The sequence below is a fragment of the Geospiza fortis genome, unplaced genomic scaffold (assembly GCF_000277835.1).
Source record: "Geospiza fortis unplaced genomic scaffold, GeoFor_1.0 scaffold424, whole genome shotgun sequence".
Lineage (NCBI taxonomy): Eukaryota > Metazoa > Chordata > Aves > Passeriformes > Thraupidae > Geospiza > Geospiza fortis.
Genome location: NW_005054354.1, coordinates 1,636,685 through 1,661,573, shown reverse-complemented (window position 1 = coordinate 1,661,573; position 24,889 = coordinate 1,636,685). Strand labels below are relative to the sequence as shown.

The following is a 24,889-nucleotide window of genomic DNA, read 5'->3' as shown; positions in this document are numbered from 1 at the left end:
CCCGCCGCCCATCACCCCGCCGCCCGGACACATCATTGCCCAGATGCCGCCCTACATGAACCATCCTCCTCCGGGACCTCCCCCTCCGCAGCACGGAGGCCCACCTGTAAATGTCAATGCTCCCCCTCCTCATCACTATAACCCCAACTCTTTGCCACAGTTCAGTGAAGATCAAGGAACTCTTAGTCCCCCTTTCACACAGCCTGGGGGAATGAGTCCAGGGATATGGCCAGCTCCAAGGGGGCCGCCTCCACCTCCGAGAATGCAAGGGCCTCCTGCTCAGGCCCCCCTTCCTGGACCACATCACCCTGATCAAGCCAGATACAGACCCTATTACCAATGATACAAGCAACTATATGAATAGAGAATGCCATGAAGAGGATAAAACTAAATACAGAAGCCTTTTAATTAATTGTTTTGGGGTTATTTTGTTGTGGTTTTTTTAAGAATACTGTCATTTTGACTGTAAGACATTTTGAGGTTTGAATCTTAAATGATTTTTAAGCCTTGGCTGTAGGACTCTTAACTTCAAATACTCTGTAGTGCTAAAATAAGTGGCTTAGTAGACCACAGTTGCATTTTAACAGAACTCCTGTTGCTAGTGTGGCTAAATTGTCCTAAGATGATCACTTGTAATATTATTTCCTGGAGAAGATGAACACGTGTTGTACCATTCTGAATATTGTTTTTGTTAAACCCGGTGTTTTTGTTAACCTGTGTACAATAATTAAATTTAAATATGGTTGTAAATGTGGTGAGTTTTTATATGCAGTTAACATACACATAGTTCTGGGACACCATTTCAACACGTATACCTTCCAAACAGCAGTGTAGTGAAATATTAAAGGAACTTTTTAATATTTCTCCTACTGCCATTTACCGTTACTCATGAGGATTTCAGGCTGTAATGAATTCTTGGCACTAGAAATCAGACATGCAGAATTCTGCATTTGCCGCATTCCAGCTTTTCCAGTTTTTTCTTTATGCATCAAAATGAATCTATCAAAGGTAGAGCTTTGGACATGACATGAAACCATGTATTGTGGGGGTTTTTTTTTGAGTTTTTGGAGTTTGTTTTAAAGCTAGTTTTGATTCAGAAAGTTCTGTTTACATGTAAGCTGCTCAGTGGAGTTGAATTCAAACTACTGTGTTTACCTATGGCTGTGTTTTTGTGGAAGTGGCTGTGAACTGGCTTGCCATGTCCATGAAAAGCAGCTTCTTTTAGGCAGGGAAGTCACACTTGCCTCTCTCACTTTATATAATGTGTACAGTAGGAGAACTTCCCATTTGGATAACATGAGAAAAGTGGTCTGAAATCCCATGTGTAGAAATAAAAAGGTACACATTATTTATCTGCTTTGATTTTGTGATACGGGTTTAGTTGATCAGTCAGTCATTAGGTGTTTTGCTTTTCCCAAAAACTCGCAATATCATCAGGCTTTTAGTTCTGTTTTTGTCCAAAATTTTTGTTTTGTGAGAATACATTTCAAGAGAAACATAATCTAAAATGAGAAGTTCCTTTTTAGTGCAGCTGGTAGCAGAAGCAGACACTAACAAGACAGTACTGTCTGTTGGTTGGAGTGTTTATCTTTCCATTTCTTTTAAGTATTTGGACTGAACCATTGTTTTTCCAAATGCCACATTTCTGGCAGTGGTGCTTTTAGATTAAGTCCTTTGGGATTTTTTTAAAGTTTGTAGTTTCCTACTGTTCTCAAATAATCTGAGCCATTGTAAAGCCTCAGTGTTACTTTTTATTTTGTAAAAATTCTTTTCCAGAATCATAAGGGTTAAATTTATGAAAGAGCTGTGACAGTGCAACATTCCAGATTTTGTATTTTTATGTCTAAACTTTATATTTTTAATTGGTAGAGCAAGGGCTCTTTAGATTTATTCTGTTCTTGATTGCCATTGATTTCCTTGTGACCATGGCCAAATCTTTTAGACTGCCTTTCAAGTAAATATTTCTTTAGAGACAAGAACAAATAAATTCTGGGGTATGCAAATGGCCAGTAAGTGTCAACTGCTTGAAAGTCTGCTTAGCTGTAACATATTTCTTTCTAAGAGAGAGTTATTTGGTTTGGTTGCTCTGAAAACTAAGTAATTTTAAATAAAATACAGTGGTGAAGCAAAAGAGACTGATTGTGATAGTGTGCTGTGAAATGGGCTAGTTGAAAGTTTACTGTTTCTATGCATGTGAAGGCAAAAATGGCTCTGCCAGCATTCTTTTCTTTCAGTAACCAACAAACACATGAGGAACTTTTGAGGACCCCTTCTGTCACTGTGAAGTTGCCTGGGAGGAGGCACATTTGTGTTACAGCACGTGACTTTATCTGTGAGGAAAGCTGCATGTCTGATCCTTGTCCTTGGGCTCTGCCCAGCCAAGCTGAGGCCCAGCAGTGCAGCTGTGTCATGGGGACTCAGAGGGCTCCAGCTGCCTGTGCTGGGACACACAGGGAGGGCTGTGCTCCACTTCACCCCTGCTCTGGGTTTGGGAAAATCACATTCTGGAACGAGCTGCTGCCCACAGTCACAGGTGGTGAGGAGATGAGGCCACTCTTTCCACCGTGCTGGCTTTTTGAAGTAAGTCAGGTTGCAAGTTCTGTTACATGTTCACCCATCTCTTAACCCAGATGAAGAGTTCAAAATAGTTCTGTGTCCAAAGCTATTCTTGAAGTGACTGTTAAAGGGCTTTCCTGAAAATGCTGAGGCAGATTGATTAAGGGAAAACAGCAGGTTTTGCTCTATCAAGAAGCACAGAAGATGAATGTATCTCTATCATTGTCACTGTAGACAGTGTGTGAGAATTTTTTCTCTGTATTTGAAACAGAGGTGACATATGTCATAGGGACAATGATGTATTACCCAAAAAAATGAGTGGGATCCCTTGAGCTGGTTAATGACCATGGACGAAAAGTCTGTGATAGAGAACTTAGCTGAATAGTCATCCTATGTAGGCAGGTCTTGGACTTGAGTTAAATTTCTATGTCATCTTGTAAGAGGAAGACTTAAATATATTTTTTTAATTATTAAATCTGGATTGGATTATATATATAAATCTATTACCTATGTAACTAAGGGCATTGTTGATGTTTCCATATTTACAAAGTTTAAAAATGCTTCCTCTGCTTGAAACCCTGTGTTAACTGTCTTTTCAATTTGTTTATGGGTTTTGTATATTAGGATGTTTTTTTCCCTTGATTTGTTGGTTGGGTTGTTTTTTTTATAAATACCTGGTGATTTTACTGAGAGGTTACAGAATTTATGTGTTGTATTTAATTGTATAATTGACAGAGTTAGAAATGGTGAGATGTGATTTCTTTGGATTCCTTCTTACTGTAAAGACAAACATTTGAATTTCATTAATTATGTTTATTTTGAATAAATCTCCTGGTCTGTGGCAGTGATCTCCTTCCTGAAGCATTGCCAAGCAGATCTCAGGTTTTAAAGAGAACTCTGACATTTAAATTTGTCAGCCATTGCAGCTTCCTCTAACAATGTCGCAAAAGCAATGAAAAAGAGTTAGAGATGGTTTGTGTTCACCATGGAAAGAATGAAAGGACACCAGCAGATGGCCTGAAAACATCTGTGCTTTAGATGCTTGTCTCCTTACACTTTCTCCTTGATCCTATCTCTGACTTTGCTTCAGGAGTTGCCTGCAGCCATGCATACTTTATAACTAGGGGACTGATTGTGTGAACTATACTTTCTGTTTGTGATGAGGTTTTTTTAATACTGTTAACTTAAAGACTGATTACCTACATGTGATAAGTAATATTTTTCTTCTAAAAAGAAGAATTAAAACTGTGAATTATTTTTTTTAAATCTGATCCAAGAGAATTATAAAACCTTACTGGATGAATTTTCCACTTCTTTTCACTTCCTGCTCTCAAAGACTGTCAAAAACTATTTGTTACAAACTGAAGTGGAAGTAACTTTACTATTACCTAACTCCACTTTTGAATTTGCACACTTAGCAAGGGAGAAAACTGTTTCCCCCTTAGTGGAAGTCAGATGTTCTCAAAAACATATTAGTGGATATGCTTTCCTTGTGGATCAAGTCTGAACACACCCCTCTCTTCTTAAACTGTTTTCTGCTCTGTAAAACTTGTGTCTGAATTTGAGTTGTTTCTCTCTGTGTGCATTACTGGGCTGCTGACAAAAGCAGGCCCAGGCTCACAGCAGAAGGTCCTGTCAAACCTGGGAAACTGGAGGAGCACTGTGCATTGGAGCTGCAATGGAATATTCAATGTATGGGAAATAAGTTTGAACTTTTTGTGTATATGACAGAGTCCAGTACAGCAGAGAAATGTGCAAGGTTTGGATTCATTTCCATCCTGATTACACTTCTAAAGTAAATATCAGTACTATACAAGTTGTATTTCCCTTTGTATTTATAGTGTTAAAAACAATTCTTAGCAATTCATAAATCACCTTGATACAGTAATTGTCCCTTCACAGTTTTGAGCTTTTGCACTGTGTTCAGATGTGTTATACTCACATTAGTGATTCACACTGACCAGTTTGCAAGCTGAACTGGCTGAATTTGTTTGGGCAATGTGAGTGAAAATGATGTTTAAATCCCCTTTTAGTCTTGACTTAGCCATGAGACACCAACTTTAGAAACTTTCCCTACTCTAAATGGGATGTCTATTCTCTTGAGTATGAGGCATTAATTTGTTGGTCTTTTTTCTTCTTTTTAGAAATTTATTATTTTAAAATAATAAATTTTTTAAAATTTATTATTTTAATCTCTTGCACTCAGTTAATGAGTGCAAGAGATTAAAGTATTAAAAAGTGCAGCATACATCCAGAAAAGCATGGGTGGAATAGCAGCAGGAAGCTGGTAAATCAGCTCAGTCATGATGAAACTTTAGTGAGCAATTTTGATAATACAATTGAAGTGATTCCTGAGTGCCAGTAAGGCTCATTGTAACACAATTCTGGTAATGGGAAGAGTGCTAATATCTGTGGGCAGGCAGGAGTGTTTCCATTTTTGTGTAGTAATGTTTCACAAAAGAACTTCAGCATAACTGCTTAGGGAAAAAACCCCAAATGAGTAACTAAATAGAAGTAAGTATGTGTCAGTCATCAAGGGTTTTCCTCAGTTTTATTTGTGAAAGCCAATGTTTGAACACCCCTCCAAGATAATTTATGGTGAATTATTTCCTCCACTAAATAAAATCACTTAAGTGCTGATGATTGTTGCTCAATTTGTCCTTTGCCATTTCTGGGCCAGGTAAACTTTCAGGCATTTTCTTAGGAAGCAGAAGGGAGCAATGCATACAGACTGAGAAAACAAATTCTCCACATTCAGCACAGGGATGAGGAATAGGGAACTGTGAGCAGCGTTTCAGTAGAGGTGCTTAAGGATACTTCTTCCTTAATAGGAACTCAATTTGAAATTGAAAAAAAATCAGGTTTGTGTGTTATAATCCACTCTCCATTGGGCCTAAGACCTTGAATAAACACTTCTAATTTTTTGTTTCTGTATTTCACATTGCACCACAAAGTGATAATCAGACTTGAGAGTAGGCTTGAGCATCTCTGGCTCTCTGGCTTCTCCATTTTCCATCCCTCTTGCTGGCTATAAAATTGTTATTTAGTTACAAAGTGTCTGTACTGTGCTGAAGAGAGATAGGCTTAGGATATGTGATGAGAAATTAACATGATACCTGTCAGGTCTCCAAAGAGCAGGTATGGAATTTGCCTTTTTGCCTAATTCCTGAGGAAATTATTAAAATGCAGTATATGGTAGTGTTCTAACTGAGCAGCAACAACACCCAGTGCAGGATATTTAGAAACCTAAATAGTCAGGTTTCTGAAAGTCCCTGTCTCAAAAATGGAGCAGTAAATCTGCATCAGCACAGTATCCCACAAGATGTTATCATCTGCATGAGAGTAAACTGCCCAGAAAAATGCTGGTATTGGAATAACAGAGAGTTGCAGAAATAACCAGAATAGCTCATAAAGCATCGGAAGTACAATTGCTACTGGTATCAATGTTGAAAAAGAAGGAGTAGGTTGATTTAAGAACCTAATGTAGGGATGTGTGCTAAAAGAAGGAGTAGGTTGATTTAAGAACATGGCAAGTAGCTGGTAGGGATGTGTGCCATGGGAGTGCAAAGCTCTCTGGCCAAGGCTGTCTATGCACCATTTAAGAGAAGGTGAATAGTTTTGGAAGGGGGATTTATCGTCTGTGGCACTGTGCTATGTCAGAAAAGTCATTAGTATAGAAATTAATTGTTCTGAGATGTGCAACTTAGAAAATAATCTTTTTTATTAACCTGAAGCCTGACAAAAAATCCCATATGGAGTGCAGTATGTGGTACTCCACCAGATACTGCACTTCATTTATTGCTTTTGATGGGGGTGTTTGCCTGGGTCTGTACAGGTACATGTGAGCACAGGACTGAAAAGAGCAGCTGGAGTCTGGCAGTTCATATTTCACTAGTATGATGGGGTATCATGGTTTTCATGAACATGTTTACATCTCATCCTAAAAGCTGTTTAGTTTTTGCTCCTCTTGTTCCAGCTGGAAAGGATCTCACCATTGTAAAAATGAGAAACCATCTTCTAATATCTTGTTCATGTTTAAGTTTGTCCAGTTCATTTTTTTTCTCCTTACAGGACAATATTATTTTTTATCTTGCATAACTTTTCTTCTATCCTAGGTTAAATCCCTGTATCTATTTCTCTTTTTGCCAATCCTTAGATACAGGCTCTCCATTTTACAAAGATCCTCATAACAACTTTCTTCATTTACATTTGATCCTCATAACAATTTTCTTCATTTACAGCTCTTCTTGAACTGGAGAGCTCAGTCCTGAAGTTCAGACTATTTAGAGTGAAATTTCCCCTGTGCTTTGCACAGTATCACAGAATCACAGAATGTGCTGGGTTGGAGGGGACTCACAAGGATCATCAAATCCAACACCTGGCCCTGCACAGCACCATCCCTGCATGTCACCCCATGTGCCTGAGAGCATTGAGCTCTGTCAGGCTGGCACTGTGACCACTGCCCTGGGGAGCCTGTTCCAGTGCCCAAACACCCTCTGGGGGAAGAATCTTTTCCTAATATCCAATCTAAACCTCCCCCAGCACAACTTCAGGCCACTCCCTCATTTCCTGTCGCTGGTCACCACAGAGCAGAGATCAGTGCTTGCCCCTCCTCCTCTTCCCCTCATGAGGACATTGTAACTGCTGTGAGGTCTCCCCTCAGTCGCCTCCAGCCAGTGACCTCAGCCACTCATATGGCTTCTCCTCATCACCATCTTCATTGCCCTTTGGACACTCTCTAATAGTTTAATGTCTTTTTTATATTGTGGTGACCAAGTAACTTTTGTGTTCTGGAAAGATCTATTGTGTTTCACTCTATGTTTTTTTGAAGGGTGCATTGGAAGGGCACTTTGGCAGTGTGCTAATTGCACCTGTCTGCAGGTACTGCAGTGCTGGTTATCTGGCACGCGACACGTACGGGACGGTGAATCTGCTGTGGCACATGCAGAAGAGCAGTGCTTGGTGTGAGCAGCTGCTCACCTTCCCCATGGTGTCTGCAGGAAGCAGCATCTCTGTGATGCCACCGAGGGCCACCTCTCTCACACCAGGTCAGGCACATGATCACCCACCACAGAAGCACAGCTTGTTATTCATCTGCAAATTGCATGAGTGTTTCCTGAAAGCTGAACTTGTCCACTTCTCTCTTCAAGCTCACCTAATTCTTTCTATATTCAAAATCTCTTCAATTTTAATACTGTCTCCCAGCTTGATTCTCATCAGAAAACTCCAGATTAAAAAAAAATAAAAAAAGAGATGAGAATATTTAACAGATTTTGTTTTTAACACCTGCATACTCTGAAGATAAAAACCGTAGTGCAGAACAGTTTCTCCTTCCCTTCAGCCCTTCTTCAAGTCCAAATGAACAATTCTGGCCACCCCAGCTCAACTGAAAGTTGAAACTAGGCTTTGAAGACTAAAAACTCTTGTGATTTCAGAGTGCTGTTTCTTTCAGACTCCGGGAATGGTTCCATTTTCCTCTAGGCCAAAGATTTTTATACCTCTAGCACTTGCTTTAAGAAATTAAAAGTTCTGTCACTGTGGGCATTGTGTGTTCTTCTCTGAAAGTTGTGATATAGCTCATCTTCAAGCCCTAGACTTGCAGCAGGGGTTAACTGACAGCAGTTGTGCAGAGTATCAGAGAAGACTCTTTGAGCTGAAGCCCTCTGCCTGTCTGTCCATAGATCCTGGCAATTCAGCCTGCCCACCTGGAGCTCCACACCCCCAGCTCCTTCAGCCAGGTTCTGGGGCCACTGTCTGTCACAGGCTGGTCTCACTGACTGTGAGCTACCCTGATGGTGCATGGACAAATGCACATACAGTCACTGAAACCATGGTGGTTCACTCTCTGTGTATGTACAATGGTTCACTATCAATGTATCCTCCCTTGTGCACTTTACACAAGCCCAATCCAAATCAATGAATCTTGTTTTGTTCTGAAAATCCTGTGTCTTTCCTGAACAATCTTCATAATTAGATATATTAGTCACATATACGTACACTGTGCTTATGCTTGTGGTAGTAAGCTGAGAGCAAGTTTAACTCAGTCTACTAAATATCTTACAAACCATCAAGAAAACTTTATTCAAGTTATATACATGCTGAAGATAAAATATCAGTCCTAACTATTATTCTATGGTATCCAATACAAGATTTCAAATATTTATAGATTCTCAAGAAACTGTACAGGTTGTCTACAAACCGTGGTATGAAATAAGAAAACCTGTGTGATTTTAGCCTCTCTATATAAATATATATATATGTATATATAAATACATTTATATATACAGAGACACATAAAGACTAACAAGCCCATTTCAAAGCCTGGAACATAACTATATGTAGTAAGTCCTTCTTAAGGTATTTAAAAGTGTCCTTCTGTCCTCATGCTCATCACACATTCATCTTCTCTGACATTGTGTTGCTGGAGGATATTATACTTAGGAAGTTAAGTCTAAAATTTTGTTTCTGTTGGAATCTGTAAGGAATAAAAAAAAAATGCACATTCTGTAAAGAATAGCCAGGGTAGGTGTCATCTGGTAAATGATGTGTAAGTATTTGTATGGTAAATATGTGTAAGTATTTGATCCCCTAAAGCATTTGGATGGGAAGACTGGGGTCTGACATTTCCTCCTTACAGGGTTGCCCTGTGCTGGACACTGCCCTTCTCTCTTTGTGCTGGAAGGCTGTGTGTGTCCCTTATCTCTGTCTCCAGACTCCCCTTCTGCCTGAGACAATTAGATAAACTGGACTAATGTTGACTTCTCTGCCACAGGGCCATTCTGCCAGTGACTTTATCATGGAGGAGCTGGGATGGACAGGTGAGGAGACCAGGTGAGGCAGGCTGGTGAGGCAGCCTTTGCCTGCCTTCCCTCTGCCCCGTGCACACCGCAAGGCTTGAAAGCCAACCCCATCCCTCTTACCTGGTAAGGCTTTGCCCTAAGCCAAATCCCAAACGTCTGGTGAATTTCTGCCTGGGCAGACACAAGAGCTCAGGTGTGAAGAAGCTTTTGTTATCTGACCTAGCCATTCCCGTGAGCAGCTCTTTTGGGCTGCACTGTCTACAGCTGGAGGGCCATAGCCAGAGCCTTACCGTGCACTCGCGGCTGCGCAGTCCGTTCCTGGGGATGATGACATAGTCACTGCTTCTACCCTTCTCCTGCAACGAGCACAAGAAGTTGTGGGTTAGGAAATGGATTACTTTTCTTTTTCTGTTTATCGTTTTTCACATTAAAGAAGGTCTTTATTTTTAAATCTCTGGAACATGCCTGGGATGTTGACATAGAAGAAAGGAAGCTCTCACTTGTCAGGTCAGGCTTTTATGACCTCCACAGCATCTCTGGATCAGTGCAGAAGGTCTGGACCAGCTCAGTTAAATGGGATTAGACAGTTTCCACATGAGCAGCATTCTGGGTCTGGTACATTTAAACACATTTATTGTATACAGGATCCTATCTTGCTCTTGATTTATGAACACTCCCAGAAAGGCCATCACCAAATCTGGCAGTACTAATTTGTCCACAGTACTTTAGCACTCCTTTTGAAGACAGACAGGGCTGGAAAGCCTATATGCAAGCAGCATAAAGTCTGCCTTTCAAGAGCCACTGCAGCAAATTGAGCAGTCTCTGCTGGGTGGGTGACCACAGAGGTGGATGGTGGATGGGCACTGTGCTCTTCCCAAATGGGTGACTTGAAGTCCACAGCCAGGCCAGTCACCAGTGGGGATTATTCACTCCCTTCACAAGTGGATTTCCACACATCTGAACCAGGAGCCACTCTTGTTCTTCAATTTGATTGGAGACAGCTGAGTTTTAATGACTATCTTTTTGAAAATAGAGACAGTGTAGCGCACACAGCTGTAGCTGTGCAGGGCACTGCTGGGAGCCTGGCAATACTGGAAAAGCATTAAAGTAATGATAGATGAAGACTGTAGTGTTACCTCAGCAAGCTTTAATTTGGGGGAGTTGGCTATGTCCTTCTTCAGCAAAATGTGTAAAACTGCATCATGAATGGTGAGGAAAAACATGGATGGCTTAATCTCTTCATCAAAAAATGCACTTCTCTCCAGTTTGTCCAGGAGGCCCTCTGTGAGTGAACAAAATCAAAGCACAAGTGACCTGCAGGCCTTAAAAAGGAAGAAATGGTGTATCCTGAGCATGCCCACTGAGTGAACACGGGAGCTGCTGGTATAATGCGCTGTTTTATTCATTCGAACAGATGGCTTTATGGTGGAACATAAATGCCCATCAGTAGTTCCCTCCTCTGTGCCAGGCAGGAAGGAATTTGAGCCCCTTTTCTTATTCAATGCCCAGCCCAGGGAGCATGATGGTGGGTCCTGCAGCGCAGAGCTGTACAACACAGCAGTGGCCACAGGCAAAAGGAGCCATCACACATGGTCCCAGCCTTTTGGGGACAGCATGGGAGTAACAATTTCCCATTTAGTGGGACCTGTTTGCTATCCAAGACTGGAAGGTGGATAATGGATGGCTGGGTAATCCTCCACAGCCATACTCAGTGGTCAGCAGGGGAGGCAGTGGGATGAGGCATCTGTGGGGATGCTAAAGCAAAGGCCAGTACTCACCATATGCCCCAGCAATGTAAATGTCAATGTCGAGCCGGACAAACTCTTTCAAAGTCTGTTAAACCAGAAGGAGGCACCATTTAGATTCTGCTGGGCTTGCTGATTGCCACTATAGTGATTAGCCACAGCAAATATACCAACCACTCTATGATATTTAAGATCTGTGATGGTAAGTGGATCTAGACTCAAACTCTGTTGCACATAGAGGCAGGACAATCTCTTCACATGGCTGCAGACAGGGGTGGCCAAGCCTTTTGGAAAGAGCCTATTGAAAAGGTTTAGCTCACAGAGAAGTAGGTGATCTTTCATAAGTTGTATGGCTTTGTTGTATCTACATGACACATGATGAAACGAAAAAAAAATTACTTCACAATCTTCTGGGGGAGATTTTTGTAACTGGGAACTTGAGCAGAACTAGAATTCCCACTGTCATGGTGGGTCTTTAGTTCCTATGGAAATACACACCCTCTGTGTCTCCAGACTGTTAACTGTAGCTGCTACTGTTGAAAATGTTGTGCCTTTTGCTTTGTTCAAGGTCATCTGGGCAAGCAAAGTCAGGAGCAGAAATGGAACTCCAATGTTCCAACTCCAGCTGGGTGTTCAAAGCTATATTTCATATCTACATTTCTGCAAAGCTTCCCAAAATCTTACCAGGTGAAGAAAGGGTACTACAGACAACACTTTAATTCCAAGACAATTTATACTGATTATTTAAACTATTTCCTAAACATTTTCTATAGAAAATGTACATTCAAATTCACATAAACTCAAGGTTTGCCACCGGCCTTCCAGTCCATGCCACAACGCCTTTAAGAAGCAGACTACAAACACAGAATAGAATCATAGAATGGTTTTGGTTGGAAGGGACTTAAAGATCACCTTGTTCCAAAGCCCCTGCCCTGGACAGGGACATTTTACACTGGAGCAGGTTGCTCAGAACATCATCTAACTTGCCATTGAACAGTTTCAGGGATGGAGCATCCATAGCTTCTCTGGGCAACCTGTTCCAGTATTTCACCACCCTCGCAGTAAAAGATTTCTTCTAATCTGGACCTGCCTTCTTTCATTTTAAAGCCATTGCCTCTTGTCCTGTCACTGTATACCCCTGCAAGAAGTCCCTCTCCACGCTTTTTCATAGGCCCCCTCTAAGTATGGAAAGGACATACTTAATAGTACAGCCTTCATAGCCTTCTCCTCTCTAGTCTGAGCAACTCCAGCTCTCTCAGCCTTTCCTCATAGGAAAGATGCTCCAACCCTCTGGTCCTTTCCATGGCTCTCATCTGGACCTGTTCTAAGATGTCCATGTCTTTCCTGTCTTGGTGACCCCATAGTTGGTCACCTACTTCGGGCAAGGTCTCATGAGAGTGGAGTAGAATCTCTCATGAGAGTGGAAGAATCACCTGCTGGTGACACTTCTTTTTATGCAGCCCAGGATATGATTGGCTTTCTGGCCTGGGAGTGCACATTGCTGGGTCATGTCCAACTTTCCATCCACCAGCATCCCCATCTCCTCCTCTGAAGGTCTGTTCTCAATCCATTGATTCCCCAGTCTGTATCAATACTGGGGATTGCCCTGATCCACCTGCAGCACCTTGCACTTGGCCTTGTTGAACTTCATGATGTTCAGGTGGGCCCACTCCTGTCCAGGTGCCTCTGGGCACCATCCTTTTGCTCATGTGTATCCCTCAAGTGTAACTGCATTTGTAAGAGTTCCTCTCATATGATCACTCTTTGTCTCGTGAATTGTGATTACCTTTCGGAGGACTGTCATGGCAGAAAAATCCAGGAAGGACACAGATGAGAAATCCAGAATGATGCTGTGGATGTTGACCTGGGGCACAGTGATGCCAGGGGGGAGGTCAGTGCTCCAGTTGATCCGAATGGGCAAGTCTGTCATGATGGTGGGCTGGTCCAGCTCTTCTATCTTGTTGTTGTCCAACTCTTCCTCTGACTCATATGTAGGGTTAGCCATGCAAATCAAGCCCTTCTGTGTTGACATAGAAAAATGTCATAATTAGTTCTCTTCTTTAATACCCAGCCAGGGTAGTGATACTTCTCACAACAGGGCAAGAGTAATGGCAACACACAACTGATCTTCCCATGAGACAGAGCAGGACCCACCTGGGAAGTTCTGTCTCTCCCTTGTCTGGAGAAATATGGAAATTATTTAATCATCATCATAATCACTTGATGATGGCTTTTCATTGCTTCCTGAAGCCAGTTGCCAGACACATTTTAATTCAGTAATTTTGGAACAAGTCAACAAAAGGCATGCAGGACTTGAGCTGGGAGAAAACCAGCTTTATCCTACCATTAATGCAGAAAGATATTCACTTCTGTGGGATCTGATCCTGCTATTTGTTGCCAAACAAAACTCCAGTGGACATGCACAAGCTCTGCCCATAGTAAATCTGTAGGTCTCAAACTGTGAGTGCCATTTAAAATCTTGGTTTTTAAATGTGTTTATGTCACAAAGTGGCAGCTTGGGGAATAGTGTATCTAATTAAGAAGGGAGGCTATGAGGTCCTTCTCTGCCATGTAAAACAGGGAGCTGGGTTCCTTAACTCCCCCCTCACCCTGGGGGGTTGCCTTACATACCGGTGTCACTTGCAGCTCTCCTTTCTTCAGCATCTTCCTAATCTTCCTCAGAGCTTTATTGCGTTTCCTCAGGACTCTCAGTGGGTTGAAGCCAACCTGCAAAACCAGCACTTTGAATAATTCAACAAAAAACCACCTCTGTGACACCAGGGGAAGGACAAAGCATCTCACAAGGTTTTTGTTACAGTCATGATGACCATAGTTTGAACTTGATGTTGTCTGCCACTTTTCACAAATTCAAGCAAGGGCTCTTTGCAGGTTGGAAGGATGTCTATGGGAATGGCTGCAAATGAGGCAGGGCTATCTGTACTGCTTGAGGACACCAGCATGGACAGCATTACAGCAGCGACAGTGCTTAGCACAGGCCAGCAATTCCAGCAGGGTGGCACAGCGCTGGCATCTCCTACTCATCTGCATTATGAGATGGTCACCCAGGTGGCCAAGATCGGAGAGCTCATGGTTTGTATCTGTTTTGTGCCTCCTGACTGCAGTGTGGGTCATTCACCCACTCTTTTGCCTGAAGAAGAAAGCCAGATTTTGTCATGTTGCCTTCATATGTCTCTTGAAACTCTGAGCTGGTTTTAAAGAATTAGATGGCAGGTAAATTAGGCTAATAATAAAATTAGGCTAAAATACTAAATTCCTGCAAGTCTTCTGCCTCATCCATCTAGTGTGTAGAGGAGAAAGGTGTTAGAAGTATCTGTATTTATAGAGAAAGAGTGGTGTGAACATTTGCACTTGCGGAAAAAAAGCTTCAGGCTCTTCTGAGGTGAAAGCCAAGCACATGGAGAACAAATGTGTCAGATTCTCTCATTCCTCTGCCAGTGTCAGTCCCTCATGTGAAGAACAAACTGCTCATTATGAGTGCTCAGGGGAGTCACTGCTTATCAACTCCCCACTAAGAGCAGCAGGAAGGGGAGGTTATAGTGCAGGCTGTGTTTGGGCTGGGGATGGTGAGCCTCATTCACACAGTGGGGGCTCAGGGGTCCTGGATCTCTGTGCTGGCTATGGAAACACTGGCTGCATTCACCAGTTTGTTATGAAAGATGTCAAGACCTCTTTGAGAGGATGATTCCGTTTGGTATTCTTCTGACTGTTGTGGTTACGTTCTTGGGGCAAGACGAGTAAACTAGAATTTATTGTGTGTAAATACAAGAGCAAATATAATATAATAAAATAAATTTGCCTTTATATTATCTATGTTTATACTCCTTTCTTCTTTAAATATGTATTGCTATGGTATAAGTATACATATGATATAAACATATACCATGTTCTCTTTCTCAGAGGTGTGTGCATACATGTTATATGACAGTAGTGGCAACAGAAAGCTCACCCTTGAACTGTGGAATGACTGCATATATAGTAATTATTGGGAAACTGTATCCACCTTAAAGTGTCACACAATTCATATGTTCAGGAAGCCTCAGACACTTACAGCAGTGATGAGTTTCTCTCTGAAGAATTCAATATTAGCAAAGAAGATTGGAGAGGAGCATCTGAAAATCTTCACTCCCTCTGGCTCATAGATCTGTAAAATGAAGCAAAAGTGTCAGTGGCAATGTTTGCTATAGAAGCACAAGTGCAGCAGGTGGTAAAAGAAATGAGGCATTTCTTACATCAGTGTAATCCTTCCTGTTTCTGTAGATGTTACTTCTCCCAACATTGGCCAAAACAGTGCAGCTTGGACTGTGAACAAACACATACACAATTACTTGTGTCCCACGTGGGAACAGGATCAAATGAAACCATCTCAGCTGGGGTGGCACACTGAGGCAAGCCCCACATCCAAAGGTTTACACCTGTAAATTATTTTTCCATGCACGGTTGCTGGACAGACCAAGGCACAGATGGGGCTGTTGCCCTTCCCTGTACAGAGGGAGGCCCCGGGAAACCATTGCATTGAACAAGTACTCACATCTGGGAGCGGATCACCACAGTCAGCAGCTGGAATGCCACAGCTGTTCCTAGTCCAATGTCCAGGCCAAGAAAGATGGCAGCTAAGAAAGTCACCACCCATATAACCTGTAAGGAGACAGTGGATGGCAACATTATAAACATGTCAAGAACCTAATGAAAATCCAGCAGAAAGGCAAGATTAGAAGTGAATCAGAAATCTAGTAAAGCCGAGAGTTGTAAGTGTGCAAATATAGGTGCTGTGAGTGTACATGACTGATAAATTACTGGATAATACTGAATAACTTTTAGTCACAGAGTTCAAAGCATTTTCATGGGGCAGATAACTGTTTGATAGCTCAGAAAACTGAGGCCTGGAACCATTTGCAAGCCTAAATTTTGTGAGAGGCAACAAGTCCTGCCCTCTAAGCACAACCTTTACCATTTGCAGTAGACCCTTCAAGTCCCAGTTTTCATTTGTTTGTTGCTGTGTATCTTCCATATGACACATTGTGTGATTGTGAGAAATGTCCCTGAATGCTTAGTCAATGCAGTAGATATTTGGATATTTTCTGTCATTTAGGCATTTTCTGTAACTGTCTTCTCTATCTGGCTTTATAAAATGCACTATTTTAATAGATTTTGATGAAATGGAAGAAAATGAAGTTAAGAGTATGGATCGACTCCAAATACATGAGACAAAATGGAAAACATTAACAAGGCATATACCAGTAAAAAAGGCATGCAAATATTGTACTTTCTGTTTCGTGAAGTAAAGCAGGGATAAAAAAAAGAACATTTGTATGATAGATCGCTTTTTTAGAGCATTTAACTTCTGATGCATGAAACTCAACTTACACAGTCATACTTGTCCTTTCTCCAGAGGATGCCTATTTCCTTGAACTGCATGAGCATTCCTTTCAAATTGCCAAGAGCCAAAGATGCAAGGACTGACTGTTAAAAAGACCAAAACACATGTTCCTTGTTTAAGTAAGCAAAGAAATTGTAAAACATTAGGAATTAAAAGATCATACAAATAGGGCCAAAGTGCAGCTGAAAGGCCAGGGAGCTGCTCCCAGTGCACACTGCTGTTGGAACATCCAACACTGCACTATGGTGCAGTGCATGTGTCTGATTGAGGCTGCAAATCTCACTTATTTTTGACACCTGAAAGTTGGTTTTTGGTGTTTGGGTACTTGTGTTCCTTTTGAGGGACCAGATGTAGGGGTCCTTTCTGGCATAACATGGGAAGAAGAACCAAGCTTTTCAAACCTTTTTGGCTCCCACTGAAGTCTATGAACACTCTCAGTGTGCTCAGAGATTAGCCCTGTCTTCGGGAAGCAGGAGGAAGCATTAGATGAAACAAGTGAATACCTTCTGTAATGGTGCCAGGAGAAACCCAATGGCCAAGATCACAATCAAAACAATGACAGATGAGATAATGCCAGCAATCTGCATGAGAGAACAATTCCACAATGAATAAGTGCCCACAGGCATGATGGCTAGCTAGGAAAAAAAGAGCTGTCTTTCATTAAATGCCATCATGACTTGTCTTCTGTACCTGTGTTTTGCCTCCTGTGCTCTCCTGCACACCTGATCTTGACAGAGCAGTGCTGGAGGCAAATCCCTTGAATGATCCACCAACTATATTACCCAGCCCAAAAGCAATTAGTTCCTGAAATAAAAATAGAAGAGATTGTTCTTAAGAGCTGGTTTGTGACAGTTATTCACAAGGCAAAGCTTTCCTAAAATTACTTATTTCCCACTGATAAACGCAGTATATTGATGTCTGTGTTATCTGCCTACCTGGTTGCCATCTATTGGGTAGTCATGCTTGATGGAATAGACTTTAGCCACGGAGAAGGCCACTGCAAACCCAACGATTGCAATGGAAATGCCGTCACCAATACAGTTCTGGAGGATGCCTACATCAGGTGCAACAGGTGCATGAAACCTGAAAGACAAAAAACTCATTAAGGAGATGCCTAAGGGTCTCTTGCAGATCCTAGGGAGAATTCCTTTCTGAACTTCCTTTTCCCCCTTCTTTTTTTCTCCAGTGAACTGAAATCTGAAGAAAGGAGACTCATGAGCAGAAATAGATGTTGCTCTGCAAGCTTCACCTACTAACACCCCTGGGGCTACAGAGACCACCACAGACTCACTCTGCTGTCCCAGCAAATGTCTTCCTCCCTCTTTTTAACTTGACATGTGCCACCTGATTCTTTATGCCAAAATTCTGGCATAGCCAGATGAAGGTTATATATTCTATATGTGGAGAAATAATCTTTATGTGGGTATAACTCTGGATGGGCAGATGTTGAGGTCTCTAGAGGATAATGGTGCTGAAGAGATGCTGATGGCTGGTCATGGGACCAGGCAGGAGAATTGTGCAGGGCCCTGGCAGCTTCCCAGGGTTGGTGGTGGCTGCTGAACTGTGCATGTGCTGCGAGGGAAACGGAGGAGTTCAGGAGTGAGTAGTTCAATAAAAAGGACAAACATCAACCTCCTGCTCACCAGCTATCTCAGAAAGTGAAGTGCACAATTATTTCATGTCTCAGTGTACTTCTTGATAAGTAGGAGATGTGCTCTAAGTGTAACTTTTGTGTACTGAAAGTGTATCATATCATTGAGAGAAAAATGTTTATTTACCTACTGAAGAAGATGAAGCAGATAATTTTTAATCAGAAACATAGCTGAACTCGTTCAACACTGCCAAACTAAAGAGAACGTCTTGCTCCACTGGTGAATTGTAAGTCACTTACCCTTCCTCTAGTTTTCCAACAACAGCTACATCAAATTTTTCTTCAAAGTTGACAAAATAGGAAATCAGTGCTGCTAAGATTGTCTGAAAGATAATAAACCACATCTCAGGCACATTAAAGCAAGAGTGTGAAGAATCTATTAAACACAATTACCTTCCTTCTCTTACACACTGTCCAGCCTCATCACTAGTGGCAGAATTATGCCCCAAGTTTTCACATCCCCTTGCTGTTCAGATGTCACTCCTGAATAACCTAACAGGTATGGGTTTGCATTCATAAATCACACAGACTGTAACAGAATATCTTACTAACAACAGAGATCATCCCACCCAGTAAACCAGGTATGTTCTAACAAGGTGCTGTAATGATTCTGGGGGAAAACAAGTGCTGCTTGAGTCTTTATATCCTCCAGGATTTTGGAGGCTTGCTGCCCCTGTGAAGCTTCCTCCACCCCTCTGCTGCTCAGAGTGGGCAAAACCTTCTGCTGCTGGAGGGCAAAATAATTTTGTGTGTGGCCATAGATATCTAGGACTTCAGTGACTGCTTGCAGGTGTGGCGCAGAGGGGCCTCATCTGTGAGACTGCAGCTGGCTGCTGTCAGAGCCTCTACTGTCCAAGGAAAAAAATTCATAGTTTATAACACCACAGATATGTCAGTTAAGAACAGCTATGTGGAAGTACAACATCTCACAATATCTCCTGAATGCTGTAATTTTTTCTTTACAGGTAAAATGATAATGCATCATTTAGTGGATAACAGGAGAAGAAATAGTTAAAACTCTGCTTCCCATGTCGTTACACGGAGCAATTGCAAAATCGAAGGAAGTGACTCACCACCAGGAGTTCGATCGGGATGGGAGCTGGTAACTTTTCCTTGTATCGATCATTCATTTCTTTTACCACAAACACGATAAGCAACACAATCAGTGATGTGACCAGGTCAGCAATGTTTGCTTTTGTGATCTGGCTGAAAACGCTCTCCAGAGTCTGCAGAAGCAGGAAGAGACATGTGGTGCTTTAGAAACAGTTGTGCCCTGGCACAGCAGCACTATCCCTTCCAGAATAACCTGTATCTGAGCAGCTCTAAGGACTGTGCTGCTTGGGAGATATTCCCATGGGATGATGTGGACTGCAAGCCCCCCTGAATGTATGTGCACCTGCCAAATGATAGAAGCTTCTGCAAAAGACCTTTTCCACTAACTTGTGGCCCTCTCCTCCAGATTTGCCCCTGAGGGAGGGTTGGAACAGCAGGCAAGTCCGTCATAGGAAATGTGAGCAATGGCATTGCTGGGCAGGTGCCTTTCTCCACTCCTTCCTTCCTGTACTTCTAGTCCCTCCTTTCTCATCCAACAGCCCTCACAGAGTCATATGCTAATTAAATATGTATAATATCAGCCCATGAAAAATTAATAATTAAATCCTTAAGGCAGAGTTGAATGCTTATTTGAAATATGCCAACACAATATAGTAAATATTATCTAATTATCTCAATGGGGTGTAACTTGGTGCTTGGTAATAAATTTAAAGATTGGCTAAATACTAATAACATATTCTCATTTTTCTCTTGTTTTTCCTCCTGCTTTGCATTTTTTTGCTGAGTTATTTTTACTGCCTTGTGATACACAGTCAGAAATACATCCCAGGTACATCAGTAGCATTAGCAAATAATGAACACCTAGCACTTACATAGATGATGCCAAATGGTTTATTAAATCCGGGGACAGGTAATTGAAACATGAATTTCAGTTGAGATACCAAAACGTGGATAGCTGCAGCAGTTGTGAAACCACTGATTAATGATTGTGATAGATAAATAACGATGAATCCAAACTGGAAAATTCCCAGAAGCAACTGAAATACAAAATGAGCATGGGTCAGTGGGATTCATTTGTGTTTTTAAGCAATCTTTGAAAGAAAGACAGCCATATTTCATGAAAGCAAAGATTTTCACCTCATCCCATCCATCCAGAGATTAAGGAATGTACCATCACCAGACTTGCAACAAAAGTTGATATATAGCAACAGAGGGCATAATACTAGTATGAGTAACTGCTGCAGCAGTAAAAACCCATTATTTTTATTTTACAGCTAAAACATAAATCCTTATTTCTAGGGTTTTCAGTTCCATATTTTCACATGGTACAAGGGTTTCATGAAGCAGGGAGGAACTGTAGGAATTCTTTATTAGGGAGTAAGGATGAATGGTTTTTTTAAAAAAAAAACAAATCCAAATATTTTACTATTGCAAGGCAGAGCTCTTACTCCCCTTGGTGTATCTGCATCATTCACATTACTTTCACAGGTATATTTTCTTATCCAGCAGATTGTTTTTTGCTGTAGGTGAAGGTTGCAGCTGTGTAGGCTGTGGGCTCAGGCCTGCGCAAAACCAAGGATTTCACAGCACATGTGAGTGCCTGGTCACTGGAGGGAAGATATGTCTCCTAATCAGTGAGCCAGGGTCACTACATGGAAAGCGGAAGAGGATTACTTTGGTGGCTACAACAGCAGAAACCAGAGAGGAAGGTCAGGCCACCTTCCACCTATTCACACAGGTGTGCACACACACACACACACATTTACCAACCTGAACCACCCCAGAAAGGAAGGTTACAGATGCAGCCACCATCACCCTCTCATAATTTATTGCTGAGGTATTTGTGGAATTGCCATTGCCAGTGCTGTCATCGGGGACCAGCCTGGTGACGACTCCTCCCACCATGAGGCTCAGGACAGGGAAGGGACCTGAGCAGCACAAGGCATTTGTTAAAAGATCTGAAGAGGCAGCATGTAGCTCTTCATCAGTGAGGAGGGTAGGTGCAGTGCCTGAACTTACCCACTGAGATGTGTCTCGATGTGCCAAAGATAAAATAGACCAGGACAGGGAAGAATGCTGCATAGAGTCCATAACTGGGGGGGACATTCACCAGCAAAGCAAAGGCCAGGCCTGTAAAGACAGAGGCCCAGGGAAGGTGACATGTGTGCTGCAGGCTGAGGCCAGCAGTGCCTTGGCACCTGGCTTAGCAGGCTGTGTGAGGACACGCATTTCCCCAAGGTACCTTGCAGCACAGCCACCAGCCCCGTGTTGATGCCAGAGATGATGTCACTCAGGACCCACTCCCTGAAGCGGTACGCTGGCAGCCACGAAGCGACTGGAAACAAACGCAAAGCAATTTTTTTGGCCCTTTGTGGGGAGCAGCTGCAAAGGCACAAGGGAACAAAATTTTGTCAGTGAACAGCTTGGCTGAATTGCAGCCTGTTTTAGAGAGGTGCGGAAAGGGGAAGGATTCGGGTTCTGGATGCCAGAAGTCAAAATCTCACCCAGACACAGCCCTGATCAACCTGCACTGCCATCTGTGCTTCAAGGTATATCCAGTGGCCTTCAGAGGTTCTTTCCAAACCAAATTCTCATAGAACCCTAGAATGGCTTGGGTTGGAAAGGAACCTCTGTGGCCGTCTAATCCAAACCCCCACCCCAATAAGAAGGCATGCCACCCACTAGGTCAGGTTTCTCGGAGCCCTGTCCAATCTAACCTTGAACATTTCCAGGGAGAGGGGATCCACCATGTCTCTGGGCAACCTGTGCCAGTACCTCACCACCCTCATCACAAAAAAATTATTCTTGATATCCAGTACAAATATACCTTCTTTTAGTTTAAAATCACATCCCTTGTCCTGCTGCAACAGGCCATGGTAAAAAGCCTGAGTATGTCTTTCATATAAAACCCCTTTAAGTGCTGAAAGGGTGCAGTAAGATCTTCCTAGAGTCTGTGCTGCCGAGGGCCCAGAAAAGGAGAAGCTACCTTAGATACAGCTGTAGGAAGACTTCTAAGGGTAACAGCAGTCAAAATCCATTAGAAAAATCCGACATTGAATTTAGTTAGTGAATTTTCACTTGCTATGTTGGAATGGGAGATGGACACTGTCAAGATGGAGTTCATGCTGTCCAAGAGCAGTCAGGACTGTTTCTTAGATCTAATTTGAAAAAAAAATCTCCTTACCTAAAATAGAGTTTCAGGTGATCCCAAAAGGTTTTATGGTATCTGTGCAATTTCTCATGCTCTTCATTGAATGCATTCTCCGAGTATACAGGTCTGGCAATAACATAATGGTTACCCACAGGTTCAACCATTTCTCCTGAAATGTCAGGATAGGATAGTTACTTGTGTGTGCCCCTCTCTGCTCCAGGCAATTAAAAACCTGAAATGAAGAACAGGGTTAGCTCCTTATGTACTGTGGGGCAAGTATCCATAGCATAGCTGAGTGAGCTCCAAACTGAGCGTTACCACCTTTGAAGATCAAAAGAGGGATGGTTGAGGCACCCGCTTCACTTTGCCAAGGTGATCTCCTGCCCTGCTCCTCCTCCCACTGCAGAGCAGTGTTTCACTGGAGCATGAAGTATTTCTTTCTAAAGATGCAGCCAAAAAGTGGACAAGATGGTTTCTGAGTTAATTTATCTCTCACTCAGCCATGTACAATCAAAAACTTCCTCCCTCAAAGGAAATTAATTTCCTAAAGAACAAACAAGCAGATCCCAAGCAGTTTCTCTTTGAGGCACTGCTGGGAGGGCTGGGAGCTCACTGTAATCCACACGTGAGGGGAAAGGCAGAGCCCAGGCAGGGCTCAGCCATCCTCTCTTGGATTCAGAGACAAGGCTGAAGGTATTGGGCTGGATTTGTGTGACAAGGAGACCAGGCTCAGGAGTAAAAAAGCATAATATTGCTGCTTGTTATTGGTAAGATTTATTTCCACAGATTGGACTGCTTCTCCTCGGCTTCATGTTCACAAACAGTTGTTGCAATTGCAACATACATTCAATGCATTCAACCTGAATGCTATTTTCTGCCTTGTCCCACCCCACATTTGCATGTTTGTGCTGAAGAGAAACTGTCCTGGGTCACTCTAGAAATGACCCCTGGAGCCCACATTACACATGAGAATGAATCTGCTCATCACACACTTCAGTCAATACCCCTGGGTATTTTGCAGCAATTAATTGATGCCATCACTGTGCTGCTCACCGTGCTGTTACGTTTCTCATTATGCCACACATTCTTCCCACATTAAATTCACCTTAAACCTGTACTGTCTAAAATATTTCTCTCAGTTGAATCCACCATTAAATGTTTAATATAGTACTAGTCAGAAGCTGTGGAACTTGCTCTTTGTAGCAACAGTTGGACTAGATGATCATTGTAAGATCCTTCCAACTGGAACTAATCTGTTCGATCCTGTTCTATTTTGTTTTGTCTCAGAGATTAAGATGTGCTGTAGGAAGCAAGTAGTCTTTTGGGACACTGATAATAGAGTTTTTCCAATTTATTTTCTCTCCCTTAATGAAAATGCTCCACGGTGCCTTGGTGCTGGCTAGTGGTCTCTTGACAGATGCCTGACCAGCACCAGTTCCTTGCCCACATCTATCATCTGACTCTTGCTGAAATACCCTACATGCATGTCTAATTCAGACCTGGGAGTACTGAACATTTGGAGATAGCATAGCACAGATTTTAATGTAGCACAAAGCTGTTTGCATAGTTATGAGCAGATGAAAAGCTTTTAATCTATGACAATTTTGGCATTAAAATGTGAATCCCATCTTGAAACTTTGCTACAGCTCAGAGCCTATTATTGACCTACTTGAAGTGATTTCATTTTAGTTTCCTTGTTGTTCATTCTGTGGAAATGACATATGTAGAAGTCCAAACAATTTCGACAAACATCTTGGATATTTTGTTGACATACTATTCTTGCACAAAGGATTCACAATTTTGGCAATGGGTTAAACATTTTTACTCTTTTTTCCAAAAACTGGTAGGCAATTATTCTAGCAGGCAAATGCTCAAACTCTAAGCTCATTCAAAACATCAATCCAAAGCCAGTTAAAGTAATACTCTGATCTGTAATTTTACACTGTGTTCCTCTCTCTGTTGGGATCAGAGCTCCAAAACTGAGGCTGATAAAATTTCAATGAAAAAATTAGTTAGTTCAGTTTATTCCCTGATAAATTGTGGTTACTGAGATTTGCAAGAAGTTGTTTTATCTATTAAAGGTTTTTAAATTGCTCTGTTTCCTAGTCTGTGTGTCTGCCTTTTAGACTTCATGTCACAAAGAGGGATATTGCTGAAAGTCCTGTGGAACAGTTTTGTCCATTACATTGTAGGGCACAAGATGTACTATTTGTACCCTCTGAAAAGTTCATAAGCCATAAAAATAAAAGAAGTGTATGGGTGACTCTTTCATTTCAGATTTTCCTCAGTGCTGTAGCTGCTGAAGCTTTTGAGAGTAGTTCAGTTGTCCCTCCTGTCCCTTCTTTCTCCAGGCCAAATTTACTGCCCCAATCTCAGGGAGCATACAATATCTTTACAACTCTCTAAACATCCTCTGGTTTACTAGTGCTGGTCTTATTGAAGGTGCAAGTGCTTTGTATGTGTTTTTTACCTCCTGAATGCCCCCCCAGTTTACAGACTGCCTTGGGGGCTGATGGGCTTAGAGCTGCTGGGGAG

General features: G+C 42.1%; 2 protein-coding genes across 2 annotated transcripts in view; one reads left to right on the top strand and one right to left on the bottom strand.

The window, feature by feature from the left end:
• The window catches only part of CBLL1 (Cbl proto-oncogene like 1), a 5,198-nt gene extending 3,065 nt beyond the window's left edge, over positions 1 to 2,133 (top strand). Inside the window, exon 6 of the mRNA XM_031059016.1 lies at positions 3 to 2,133. Coding sequence (XP_030914876.1) covers positions 3 to 343 — 341 coding nt within the window. The 3' untranslated portion in view covers positions 344 to 2,133. The remainder of the gene's footprint in view (positions 1 to 2) is intronic.
• A 6,874-nt stretch (positions 2,134 to 9,007) lies between these two features.
• On the bottom strand, positions 9,008 to 22,518 carry SLC26A3 (solute carrier family 26 member 3). The gene is made up of 20 exons (XM_031059034.1): positions 22,388 to 22,518; positions 21,446 to 21,585; positions 21,223 to 21,333; positions 20,974 to 21,131; positions 20,076 to 20,240; positions 19,224 to 19,376; positions 18,391 to 18,473; positions 17,435 to 17,582; positions 17,190 to 17,303; positions 17,003 to 17,080; positions 16,487 to 16,582; positions 15,651 to 15,757; positions 15,352 to 15,421; positions 15,171 to 15,263; positions 13,733 to 13,828; positions 12,888 to 13,121; positions 11,135 to 11,189; positions 10,493 to 10,638; positions 9,647 to 9,712; positions 9,008 to 9,031 (listed from the first exon to the last, which is right to left on the bottom strand). The coding sequence occupies exons 1-20, from the start codon at positions 22,516 to 22,518 to the stop codon at positions 9,008 to 9,010; spliced, it is 2,268 nt and encodes a 755-aa protein (XP_030914894.1).
• Positions 22,519 to 24,889: the final 2,371 nt, after the last annotated feature.

What these genes read in the sequence shown, in the direction of transcription:
- SLC26A3 (XM_031059034.1), bottom strand. Translation starts at nt 22,518, where the DNA reads ATGGTTGAACCTGTGGGTAACCATTATGTTATTGCCAGACCTGTATAC. An exon ending in ATCGAGACACATCTCAGTGG is followed by an intron (nt 21,132 to 21,222) that starts GTAAGTTCAGGC and finishes TGTGCTGCTCAG; the next exon opens with GTCCCTTCCCTGTCCTGAGC. An exon ending in TCCTTTCTGGGGTGGTTCAG is followed by an intron (nt 20,241 to 20,973) that starts GTTGGTAAATGT and finishes TTTGTATTTCAG; the next exon opens with TTGCTTCTGGGAATTTTCCA.